Below are 13,458 nucleotides of genomic sequence, written 5' to 3'. Positions count from 1 at the left end.
AGAATGGATCCCTCTGTCATTTATGATGCTAGGACTAACGACACACACATACACGTTCAGGTTTTATTTGACAGAATATCTAGACCAAGGAAAGTGCGAAGAGTTGTGCTTTTGCATTGATCGGCAAGGGAATATGTTGAGTTTTGCTGAGGCTAATTGAGACTATGAACTCACTGTCGAGCTTCTTTGTGTCAGATTCCGTTTTGTCGTGTCACCTGTTTTGCTCGAGGGCGAGCAAAATGTTAGTATTGTGGGGTTGATGTAGGTGAATTTTACGTGTTTTTTATATTATGTGATAGTTCATTGTGTTGCACATATCGTTTATATTGCATGCATTTTGTGACATTTTGGCATATAATATATTTTATTGTTGATCATGTGTCTCGTAGGTGAAAATGCAGGAGATTTGTGAATAAACTGAAGAAAATGCATCATGTGCGAAAGTCATCCGCCCGGGCGCACATTTATGTCCGCTCGGGCGCCTGCAAGGTGTGAGAAAGAAGCATTATTGCGAAATTCATCCGCTAGGGCGGAAACTTATGTCCGCCCGGGCGCGTCGATTTAAAATTTAAAACAAAAATTGCGCAAGCCATCCGCCCGGGCGGAAACTTATGTCCGCCCGGGAGCGGTTGTAATTTTGGAAAGATTTCTTGGCCGATTCCTTACTTTATTTTCTTGATATGAATGATATGGAAGGGTTTGAGGCGCGAAAATGAGATCATTCAGCAGCCAAGGAGCCTAAGGAGGAGAGAAAAGCTTGGAGAAAGTGCTTGGATTGAAGATTAGAAGATTTTCGGGCATCGTTCTTCGTGTTTTTCGTCAAATCTAGTATTTCTAATTTAGTTTTTATCCTTTAAACATTGTTGTGTTTATTTTTACTATGAATTCGAGTAGCTCAACTAAAATATTTGTTGAGATTTAAGGGGATCCTACTCCGAAACTGATTTAGTTAATTCGTATTTCAATTGTTGATTTATTCTTGATTATGCTATTGTTTTCATTATAATTATTAAAGAATAGCTAACTTTAATAATAATCTTATATTGCGAGTGAGTTCGAGAGAATAGCTTGTGATAGGAACGAGTAGCATAGTTCGTGGAATCTACAATTTACATAGACATATGAAATTGGATACGCGCCAATAGTCATAGTTCAGTAAAGCGAAAACTAGGGGATTTCATAGACCGATTTGCGATTAACTCTTGATAAATAATTAAAGACATTTAATTACTTCATTGAGTAGAATTAGTTTGGCATAGCTCGAGAGGGCGTGTTCAATTGAATAGAAAATCCTGTCAGAAGCATACAATCAATATCGAACGAATTAATAAATTAACAAGGGGTAGGTGAACTGAAATTTCCAACAAATTCATTTTTCATTGAATTTTAATAAATCATTCTAGATAGTAGATCTCATTATTTAATTCCTGAATCTTTTTATTTGCATGTTTATTTGAGCATAGTAGTAATAATAATTGTAAAATATAGTCTTCAATGGAACGATACTCGTACTCACGTACATTATACTATTACTTGACATCGTGCACTTGCGATTAATTTTCGAGCATACAAAACCATATTTTTATTGAGGATTCCACAGTGCAAGTTTTGCTCGATCATTTAGGTCTACAAGTAGACTCGCATCTTGGTTCGATGAGGTGATGCTTGCTCCCGACTCCACAGTACTTGCCCTTTTCTTGCCAACAAGGTAAGGTGATCAATGAAATGTGGAGTAAACATTGGACGGTTTTTTACGATTCTCCACACATGCTCGAGATTAAATGTGATGTGTTTGTTCCCTCGCGATATTTTTCATACCCAAGCCACAGTATAACCTCATCAGTGTGGCGCTATGATACGCACTATAAATGCTATTGTAATTTTCATTGAAGCGTTATACTTTTTTTTGGATGATATTGTTCCAATGCGATCGTATGACACTGGCACTTTTGTTGGGTGTACCTGCGAGACGTTTGTCATTGTAATAGTTTGCAATACGTCCCAAGAAAGCTTCTGCCTTTTGATAATTTTCGATGATTAGGTCATCCCTGATAGTGACAAATGATCTCGTTAAGATCTCGTCTTTAACCTTTCTCCAGGTTGACCATTTTTCTTACCCTCAGTGCCAGAATCCACCTTTGCCAAATTTGAGAGTTCAATTGGGGATTCACGGTCGGGACAATTGAGTCTCCGGGACGAAATTCGTAGTGGTCGGTTCATTTCTGTTGGATATGTAAAAGGCATACTAGTTGCATGTGGATTATATGGATAATTTGGTGGATATAATTATATATGAACTTTAAGGATAATTTGGTGGATATGTGTTATGTGGATAATTTGGTGGGTATGAAAAATATGGATAATATGGTAGAATTTATGAATTTTGAGAAAAAGTATTTTCTTCCGAAATTTTTGGATATTTCACGAAATTTCTAAAAAAACCTTGGTTATTTTTATCCATTTTGGAACAAAATAGGATTTTAGAATTAAAATTTAAAATAAAAATGAGATGATAACAATAGGAGAAGATTTTAGGAATGATTTATGATTGTAAAATAATGTGTTTTGACGTTTGAAATCATATGTGAAATGTGTGAATATTTATAATTGATTATTTTTTTTATTAAAATAATCGTTAAATAGTCGTTCAAACAATTTTTAATTTTTTATAAAAACCAACCATTAAAAGTTTTTATTTTAAAAATAAATATTAATATTTGAATTAATAAAAAAATTAAAACTAAATAAAACTCCTTTTGCTGCACGTGCTAGCCATTAATTTTTTTAAAAAAAATTAATTTGTAGTCTGGGTGTTTAACGCCTAGACTGATGTGGGCAAGTAAGTGGATGATTAACACTCTGATTGGTTTGAACACCACATTGTTTTGAACACCAATGTGGGTGATCTGAAGCATAGAGAAAGCAACTCCTTCTCCGAACTCATCAGCTGGCGGAGTTCATGGTGTTAGGTTAGATTTATTTAATGGGGTGGGGCCCACACATTAAATAAAATAATAATAAAAACGAATCCCACATCGAAAGTTTACGAAAATGATTAAGGGTTTTAGTTATAAATAGAGCTCAATTCCTTCAGTTATTGTATCCCAAAATCGAAAGCTTTTCAGCTTTGATAAAAAGAGAGTGCATAGAAAAAAAGAGTGTATTTTTTTCTTAAGTGCGGGAATTCTCTTGTGTGAGTTAGAGAAATTATTTTCTCGGTATACTCGGGTTTGGGAGTGTGAGAAATATTGAGTGTATTGGTGTATACACTTGTTGTAATATTTCTTCCGGTCATAAAAGTTGCAGTGCTCCGTGGACGTAGCCTATATTGGGTGAACCACGTAAATCTTTGTGTTCTTGTTGATTATTTTATCCCGCAAGTTTGGGTACTATTATCATCGTGGTCGGCATCGCTTCGGGGTAATTTCCCAACAACTGGTATCAGAGCCTTGTTGTGAAAATTCTTAAGAATTCTGAGTATGCTCTGTGGTTGCAGCTCTGTCTGATCTTCCACATCAGAAAAGATTTTTTAGATTTTTTTGTTAAGGCTAGAGAAGTGATGGCCGGAGATGATTGATCGGGATCGGGAATCAGCAAGTTCGACGGAATAGATTTTTCGTTCTGACTGGTTACAGATTAGAGATTATCTGTATAGCAAGAAGTTGAATCAACCTCTATCAGAAAAGAAGCCGGAAAAGATGGAGGATGATGACTGGAAGCTTCTTGACCGACAAGTGTTAGGTGTAATACGATTGACCCTAACGAAAAACGTGGCACATAACGTGGCGGAGGCAAAAACAACGGAGGAGATGATGTCCATTTTGTCGGACATGTACGAAAAGCCATCGGCAAATAATAAAGTTCATCTCATGAAGAAGTTATTTAACTTGAAGATGAAAGAAGATGCATCGGTGGCTAAACACATCAATGAATTCAACACGATTGTCTCATTGCTAACATCGGTTGAAATTAAATTTGATGATGAGATTCGGATACTTATTCTTTTGGCGTCTTTACCAGACAAATGGGAACCAATGTGGGCAGCGGTTAGCAACTCTGTTGGAAAAAGAAAGCTACAATTCAATGATGTTAGAGATCAAATTCTTGCTGAAGAAGTTCGCAGGATGGATTCGGTTGAAGGAACATCATCGAGATCTGCTCTAAATCTCGAGAACAGAGGAAGGGGCAGGGAGTGGCGAAAAGAGTTTTAACCAATGGCATGGTAGGTCCAAGTCAAGAAATGAAAAAGACAAAAGCAACTTTGAAAATAATGTGAAGTGCTGGAGCTGTGGTGAGACTGGTCACATGAAAAAGAATTGCAAATCAACAAAGAACGACGTTAATGTTGTTACTGAGGAGGTACATGATGCTCTATTACTATCCATGGAAATCCCGGTTGATTCTTGGGTTATGGACTCGGGAGCTTCGTTTCATACCACTGGTAATCGTGATGTATTCGATAATTACATTGCGGGAGATTACGGAAAAATTTTCCTGGCTGAAGGAAAACCTTTGGAAATAATTGGTATGGGTGATATTCGGATGAAGATGACAAATGGATCTGTCTGGAAAATCAACAAAGTAAGGCATGTACCAAAGTTGACACACAATCTGATTTCAGTGGGACAGCTTGACGACGAAGGTCATAAGGTGACCTTTGGTGATGGTTCCTGGAAAGTGAAAAAGGGAGCCATGATTGATGCTCGGGGAAAGAAAACTGGAACACTTTATATGACTTCCAGTTTGAGAAATAAATTAGCGGCTGTGGATGCTGGAGCTAATACAAATCTATGGCATAGTAGGCTTGGGAATACGAGTGAGAAGGGAATGAAGATGCTTGTTTCAAAATGAAAGCTACCGAAATTAAAGATCGTTGAACACAAGCTGTGTGAAGCTGTATTTTTTGGAAAGCAGAAAAATGTGAGTTTTTCAAAAGAGGTTAGATAACCAAAATCAGCTGATTTGGAGCTGGTACATACTGATGTATGTGGACTATCTCCTGTGACATCCCTTGGAGATCTGTTGGAACTTTTCAAGTTCGCAATCTTGATTTTGATGTTAACAAAACTTGTTATTGTCTTTCTAACATATTTACTCAAGTGTGAAGTTGCAAACACAAGAAGCAAGCTGAAACTGAATTTCGCACAAACTGAATTTCTGGCGAGGTTTGGTATTTTGATGATATCTCTCAACTGGATTATCCAAATGATAATCCGCCAACTGGACTGATTATAAAACTCAATTTGGAACAAATCGTATTTCACGTCAGTTGGGCAAAATCGGATGTTATCATGGTCTAACTGATCGCTCAATTACCGAATTGATCACACGAAAACAACAATCAGTTGAGTTTGAGCAGCTGCGGTATTTTGGTCATATCTCTCAGCTCGGTTATTGAAATGAAGCGATTCAGTATGCGTTGGAAAGACGAGACGATGATCTACAAATCATCTTCAAAAGTCAAAGTCTGAATCAAAGCTTAAGATGCTGATAAATGACGATGAAGTTACTGGTTCTGCACAAACTGAAATCAGCTAGGCTGATTTCAGCACACCAGCTGAAACTGAACCAACTGAACCAACTGCTGACCAACCAACTGAACTGAACCAGCTGCTGACCAACTGAAACTGAACCAGACCAGGTAAAGACCAGTTGAACCAGACCAACTGAACTGAACCAGCTGAAACTGAACCAAACCAGCTGAAGACCAGTTGAACCAGTCCAACTGAACCAGACCAACTGAACCAGTTGAACTGATTGACCAGTTGAGTTGACCAGTTGACCAACGTTGACCAGTCGAGAAAATGTCCAGCAAGACGAATTTGACCGTTGCAATTCCAGAAACAGTACAGAAACTTTCCAACGGTCATACTCTTGTGTCTAACGTATATATCAGTGTTGGAACCTATAAATACAACATATTGAAGATCAAACAACAGCTTTGGAAGAGGATTCAAAGCATGGGCAGTTAGCAAGAAAAAATCAGCTAGTTGAGAGCACAAGCCCTTGTGTGAGGATACATTTGAGATGTGCACTGTAAAAGATAAATTTCTCACACACACAATCACTCACACATATACAAGAGAGTTGAATTCAAAGATTAGTTGAGTAAGTCTTGCACAAAGACAATAAACTTGTGTATGTAGTCTTTGCATATGAGACATTAAACAATATGTTGATTGTGAGGTGCTGCCTACAATCTTGAGTGCTAGGAGTTCTAGTTGGGTGCTGCCCTTCCGGATCGGGTTTGTACAAAGAGTTGTATAAATCAAAGTCTTCAAGTGAATCCTTCCCAAGGAGAAGAAGGGGTGACGTAGGAGTGTTTGAAATCTCCGAACATCCATAAACAAATTCGTGTCTATTTGTTTATTGCATTTGCTTATCATTTTCACTATTTTTAAAGATGCATTATTGAAGCATTTTATGTGTTCTTCAAATATCAAATATTGTATACCAAGTGTTTGATAAAATGCTTCAACTGAATATTTTTACTCATTCAACTTGCATATATTTTAAATGGTTTACAAAATATTTAATCGGTTTCTACGAAAGATTATTTCGAGTATCTTCCGCTTGGTTTTTAACCAAACTCGATTTAATTCATCGGTGTTCAATATTTCAAGAACCGAGCTATTGTAGCTCAACGATTACCCCCCTAATCGATCCCAACAAGATCACTCAAGATATTATGGCACTACTGTTGACGATTCGAGCAGGAAATTTTGGGTTTATTTTGTGAAAAATAAATCGGATGTTTATGAGACCTTGAAACAGTGGGAGTTAGCCATGGAAGATGTGATGGATTTACTGTCATCCAATCACATGTGGGAGTTGTCAGAACTTCCTGAAGGTAAAAAGGTTTTACATAGCAAGTGGGAGTACCGGTTAGAACATGACGGTAGCAAGCGGTACAAAGAAATACTTGTTGTAAAAGGTGAAAAGAAAGTCATTGGTTACACTGATATTTTCTCTCTGGTGGTAAAGTTAACTACTATCAGGACTGTACTTGGATTGATGGTAAAAGAAGATTTACATCTGGAACAGTTAGATGTAAAGACGACGTTTCTTCATGGTGAGCTAGATGAAGAAATAAATCAATCACAGGGATTTGAAGTACGAGGGAAAGAGAAAATGGTGTGCAAACTTCTGAAGAGCTTGTATGGTCTCAAACAAGCTCCAAGACAGTGCTATAAGAAGTTTGATGGTGTAATGAATAATGATGGTTTTCTGAGGAGCTTGTCTGGAGGAGATTGATAAACTTGAGAAAGAGTTATCAAATGAATTTGCTTTGAAGGATTTGGGTGCTGCAAAACAAATCCTTGGAATGAGGATCCTTAGAGATCGGATGAATGGAGTCTTGAAGCTTGAGAAGATTCCTGGATGCAAAAATCCAGCTGATATGCTCACGAAGGCTGTTATCATTGAAAAACTGAAGTTGTGTTTGACTTCAGTTGGTCTCCTGGACTAACAAAGGAGGTATGAGCTGCTGCACTGATGGTGTGAAGACATGATTGAAATCAAGTCTTCAAGTGGCAAAATTGTTAGGTTAGATTTATTTAATGGGGTGGGGCCCACACATTAAATAAAATAATAATAAAAACGAATCCCACATCGAAAGTTTACAAAAATGATTGAGGGTTTTAAGTATAAATAAAGCTCAATTCCTTCAGTTATTGTATCTCAAAATCGAAAGCTTTTCAGCTTTGATAAAAAGAGAGTGCATAGAAAAAAAGAGTGTATTTTTTTCTTGAGTGCGGGAATTCTCTTGTGTGAGTTAGAGAAATTATTTTCTCGGTATACTCGGGTTTGTGAGTGTGAAAAATATTGAGTGTATTGGAGTATACACTTGTTGTAATATTTCTTCCGGTTATAAAAGTTGCAGTGCTCCGTGGACGTAGCCTATACTTGGGTGAACCGCGTAAATCTCTGTGTTCTTGTTGATTATTTTATTCCGCAAGTTTGGGTACTATTATCATCGTGGTTGGACATCGCTTCGGGGTATTTCCCAACACATGGAACAAGAGATACTGGAAGCAGAAACCCTAGGGGAAAGTGCAGAACCGAAGCTTGGACAACTCCTTGATCGCCTCCATCTATTGGATCGATAAGAAACGGAGATCCAATGCGTTTGAATATTGTGGATTTAGGGCTTTCAAATAGGGGGGAGCGAATCAGGACTTTAGATTATGTGCGTTCAAACAATAAAAATGAAAAAATCGAAAATTCAAATCTAAAAATCCAAACACTTAGCCGAATCGAAAGTCAAAATTTGTAAATAGGAATAAAAGTTAAAATCGAATTTTTCGTGGTTCAGTCAGATTATATGTGTCAATATGGAGCCGATCAAAAAAATCAAGATTTCATTAAATTAATAATTTCATTTGTATTTTATATTTTTAGATGATATTTATTAATGAAGAATCATTTTAATAATTTGTAATTGATTATTGTATATTTAATTCATTTAAAAATTTAAATGTTCTACAAAAAAATAATGTAAAAAGTTTGCATATTATATTTTATAATATATTTATATTATTAATTTAAAGAACTGAACCAAAACGAAATTAACCGATAAAAAAAACCGAACTGTTTTGGTAGAAAACTGAATCGAAAGAAAAATAATTCGGATATCGAATTATATATTTCTAAAACCGAAAGTCGAAAAAAAGGGAGAAAAAAACAAACATCGAACCGAACAGACTGATAAACACTTTTACTTGAGATGATAAATAAAAGAGAGCAGAAGATAAAATGAAAGTGAATTGATAATATTTAACAACTGGGTTCACGTATTTACTTCAGCATGATATAAGATTAAAAAAAATCGGTAACGTATTACTTCATCAAATATCGAATTTCGAAGTAAAATGATACTTAAATTTTAAAATGAGGTCAATTTTTTTTAACTGACGAAATCTAAAATAGTATTCCTTCGTCAGTTCTGAAATCGAGTAGTTTGCTATCTATTACTTCGTATAATATCAAAAATTCAAGTAGAGCTCGTTTTAAGAAAAGTGGATGATACGGTGGCAAATAGTTATTGACGGTTGATCTTGGAAGATATCTTGGAGTACCATCTATACATGGGAGAGTTACTAGTAATTTGTACAAACAGGTGCTGGATATATAGAGTAAATTTGAGGCTGGAAAGATGGAAAACCAAGTACTACTTGAGTTTTGCAAGACGTAAGGTATTAACGCAATCAGTGCTTAATGTAACCTCTTTCGGTGAAAACTTGTGTGAGACAATCTCACAGATCGTATTTTGTGAGATGGGGTCTTTTATTTGAGTCATCCATGAAAAAATATTACTTTTTATGCTAAGAATATTACTTTTTATTGTCTCAGAAATAAAAATTGGTGAGACCACAAGAGACCTATTCCCCCTTTACTCTTGCAAACCAGCCTTTTACCCCGAGATTCTACTTTGAAATCGAGAAAAAACAATCCGGAATTTCTCGTGGAGTGGGAAAAACGGGGAATCCGATGCTTGCTTCTAAATTACTTCCAAAGTTGCTGTCTGGTTCTATTGGATCGTGATTCACGTACATTCGAATCATGTTACATGATTATAAAATTATTATTTTAATTTCTAATAATTTTGACTACTTCGTTCCATTTTTTAATCGACACAGAAAAAATTAAAGAAGAGAAGAATTAGAACCCTCGCCAGCAATGCCAATGAATGAAATGCAGAAATATCTGTTCAAAAACGCCATGCATGGCAACTGGGAAGAAGTCATCAAAATATACGAGCAAAACCGTGAGGCTCATACCGCCAAAATCACCAGATCAGGAGATACGGCAATACACATTGCCATTTCTGACGGCCAAGAACTCGTCGTGCATCAGCTAGTAAAACAGCTCGTTTCGAATTCGGGAAATCCCTCCGAGGCCTTGGGAATCCGCAACGAGCAAGGCAAAACTCCTCTTCATCTTGCAGCGTCCTCAGGAAATGTCGCCATGTGCAAATGCATCGCGGAACAAGATCCAAAACTCATGGGTGTACGTGATAAAGAGGACGAAACGCCTTTCTTTCTTGCCGTTCGTCATGGAAGGAAGGAGATTTTTCTATGTCTGCATAATTTATGCAATAACGGAGACGGGTTTCAGTATTGTAGAAGGAAAGATGGGGAGACGATCCTTCATTCTGCCATTGCTGGTGAATATTTTGGTGAGCCCATTTTATGTTTTATTCTCGGTGTGTGTCAGTCATACTTTTCTGTTTTTGATTGATATTGCATCGCGTATTTTCGGCAACGCAGATTTGGCGTTTCAGATTATATATTTATACGAGAAGCTTGTGAATTCTCTGAATGAAGCGGGACTTTCTCCGCTTCATCTTCTGGCGAGCAAGCCCTCTGCTTTTAGAAGTGGAAGCCATATTAGAGGATTCCGTCAAATTATTTATCACTGTGAGTCTCTTTTTTCATACTGAAATTTGCAAGCTCTGCACCTTTAAACCGTATCATGCTAAGTCGTGACTCTCTTCAATAAAATCTTGGATTCACCTTGTATCTAAACAGATTAATTAATATCCATATCCCAGTGCTGATTTCTTCAATAACATGTGTTGTTTTCAAGGTATAATTGTGGACAAACTCGAGCAAGAATCAAACAACAATACTCTGTCAGAAGGCCTTCAATACAACGAAGCCAGTGCTAAGTACCCAGAGAACTATCAAACCTGCGTTGGATTCGCTCTTTTCTTGAGAAATTTAACTCGAATGCTGTGTAAGTATATGAGCTGAAAATCAAAACACTTCACTTATCTCACGATTCTCAAGTTCTTTAATTTTGATTTTTTTTTTTCCTCTTTTTTTCCAGTGGGTTACGGTAATCATCGTGAAAGTAACAATCAGATATCAGATGCAGAGAATCCGAAGATGCAGAAAGCTCGGGAAAATCCGTTCTTTCCTTCCAATTATCTCACATGCTTTCTTGGCCTCAAACTGATATCCAAATCAATGCTTGTTATCCTTGGCTTAGGTATACTGCATTCCCTATTCGACTCTATTGATTTAATCTGTTAATGTTGTTGTGCTTAATCTGTGATACAAGGATCGAGAGAAATAGTAAGGGTCCGAGAAAGGAAGGAGAAGCATACGTGGTCGGTACAGGTCATGGAAGAACTTCTTGTTAGAACTTCCATGTACGAATACGAAGCTGATGGTAGAAGTCCCCATCATCTGACATCGATCGAGAGAGATCATGGAGAAACGACCCCTTATTTGATTGTTGATGGCGACATCGTGAATTTCAGGCACGATAGCTTCATCAAGCCGATTGTTCATGATGACCATGATCCAACATCAAAACCACGTGATAGTCCTTCAAACGTTGGCTTTCACGAAAATGGGGTAAGAAGCGATGGAAAAGGTAAGTGCAATTTTTTTCATGCTATACTATCATATCACAAGTTCTTGGTTTAATTTGAATTGGTTGTATAGCATATTTTTTATAGCATATTCTTGATCATGGCTATTTGGTCATCCAAGCGGCTTTATAATGTTCCTAAGCAAGTCGCTAGATCGCGAGTTATACATGTACGTGGCAGATTCTGATGTTATTTATTTATATTCTAAACCGATGTTTTCAGGGAAAAGGGAGGGGGTTACGGAGATGGAGAAGAAGGAGACCCCTATACTTATCGCTGCAAAGAAGGGCGTGGTAGAGGTGGTGGAAAGAATGCTGGAGCTACTTCCAATAGCCATTCACGACACCAACACGGAGAAGAAGAACGTGGTTCTGTTGGCGGTGGAGCACAGGCAGCCTCACGTCTACAGCTTTTTGCTGGGATTGAGAATCATGAGAGAAACCATCTTCCGCCAAACGGACATGGATGGTAACAGTGCGCTGCATCTTGCTGCGAAGCTTGGTGATCATCGGGCATGGCTTATCCCGGGCGCTGCCTTGCAGATGCAATGGGAGATTAAGTGGTATGAGGTACGCGAAACCATTAACTATGCTGTTACACTAGTCAGTTTGGTGCGGTGTTGGTGTATGTCTTTTTTTGGAAAAGTAACTCAATGTGGGTCAAAGTTGTGTGTGTACTCGCCAAGATTTAAACGTTTTGTATCATAAAGTTGTCGAAATTGCTTTGAGGCTATGTTGTATCTTTTATGTAGTTAAAAATTATATATTTATTCCATAAGTTTATTTTTTAGTCACTGACTTAACATCAAAAATTATAGAATTTGTTTCAAATATTGCCGAAGGATTAATAAGAATGAAACGAAAAAAGAAGAGAAAAATTAAATTTATAGGATGAAAGCCGAATCTAAAATATTAAGAGGACCGAACATAAATTACAAAACAATTTTCCCAAAACATGGATGTGATGATATATTTGTTTGTTCCATGAATTGTAGTTTGTGAAGAACTCGATGCCGCCGCACTTTTTCGTGCGCTACAACAAACACAACCAGTCTCCGAAAGAACTATTCAGCCACAGCCACCAAAACCTGGTTGAAGAGGGCGGCCGATGGCTCACCAAAACTTCAGAATCCTGCTCCGTCGTGGCAGCCCTCATCGCTACAGTTGCTTTCGCCACATCTGCCACCGTCCCTGGGGGTGTCAAGCAAGAGAGTGGCATCCCGACATTGGAAGGCCAAACTGCTTTTAGCATATTCGCCATTTCATCACTCGTCGCACTCAGCTTCTCTGTCACCTCCGTCGTGATGTTCCTCTCCATTCTCACCTCAAGGCAAATGGACAAATTCGTGAATTATTCTTTTCAGTTGTCTTGAAAATGAAGCGAAACTTATTCTTCGTATGAAAATCTCGATCGCAGGTATCAAGAAAAAGATTTCGGCAAGGATCTTCCAAGGAAGCTTCTGTTGGGACTCACCTCCCTCTTCATGTCCATTGCTTCCATGCTATTATCATTCTGTGCAGGGCACTTTTTTGTGTTGAAAGATAAGCTGAAATACGCCGCGTTTCCGGTTTATGCCGTTAGTTGCTTACCGGTGACTCTATTCGCCATGGCACAGTTTCCGCTGTATTTTGATCTTGTGCAGGCTATGTTCAAGAAGGTGCCACACAGGAGTTCTACGTGATTTTCATGATTGTAATTTTTTTTTCCTTTCCACCTTAAATCTGGTGTGGGTTCTGTTCAACTATCTAGTGTAACTCAGTCTCGAATAAATAATTTATCTATGTATGTCAAATTTTCACCGTCTTAAGACATTTTATTTCAATGTCACGATATTATTATGTTGAGATAATATATATATATATATATATATATATATATATATGTATATATATAGCACAACTTCTTTAACATGAATTTATAAAAATTGACTTTACATGACTAAAGATATTAATTCGTCTTTTTAAACAAATAAACGTCATTTTTTAGGTTCAATTTTAACCAGGTTATAACATGTATGTGCCTTGTGAATGACACTGAGGTATAAATAGTTTAATCATAACTAAAGTTGTAAAATTAAA

At 37.2% G+C, this 13,458-nt stretch overlaps 1 protein-coding gene across 1 annotated transcript; it reads left to right on the top strand.

Annotated features, from left to right (window-relative positions):
* Positions 1–9,617: 9,617 nt before the first annotated feature.
* On the top strand, positions 9,618–13,202 carry LOC142504626 (uncharacterized). The gene is made up of 8 exons (XM_075617492.1): positions 9,618–10,177; positions 10,269–10,418; positions 10,588–10,737; positions 10,831–10,992; positions 11,065–11,382; positions 11,603–11,949; positions 12,375–12,709; positions 12,797–13,202. Exons 1-8 carry the CDS (start codon positions 9,679–9,681, stop codon positions 13,059–13,061), a joined length of 2,226 nt encoding a protein of 741 aa, XP_075473607.1. The 5' UTR covers positions 9,618–9,678; the 3' UTR covers positions 13,062–13,202.
* The last annotated feature ends 256 nt before the right edge of the window (positions 13,203–13,458 follow it).

This window comes from Primulina tabacum, chromosome 9 (genome assembly GCF_025594145.1).
Source record: "Primulina tabacum isolate GXHZ01 chromosome 9, ASM2559414v2, whole genome shotgun sequence".
Classification (NCBI taxonomy): domain Eukaryota; kingdom Viridiplantae; phylum Streptophyta; class Magnoliopsida; order Lamiales; family Gesneriaceae; genus Primulina; species Primulina tabacum.
The sequence above is the reverse complement of the archived record's forward strand: the minus strand, read 5'-3'. Positions and strand labels throughout refer to the sequence as shown.

What these genes read in the sequence shown, in the direction of transcription:
- LOC142504626 (XM_075617492.1), top strand. Translation starts at nt 9,679, where the DNA reads ATGCCAATGAATGAAATGCAGAAATATCTGTTCAAAAACGCCATGCAT. An exon ending in AAATTTAACTCGAATGCTGT is followed by an intron (nt 10,738 to 10,830) that starts GTAAGTATATGA and finishes CTTTTTTTCCAG; the next exon opens with TGGGTTACGGTAATCATCGT. An exon ending in GGGAGATTAAGTGGTATGAG is followed by an intron (nt 11,950 to 12,374) that starts GTACGCGAAACC and finishes CATGAATTGTAG; the next exon opens with TTTGTGAAGAACTCGATGCC.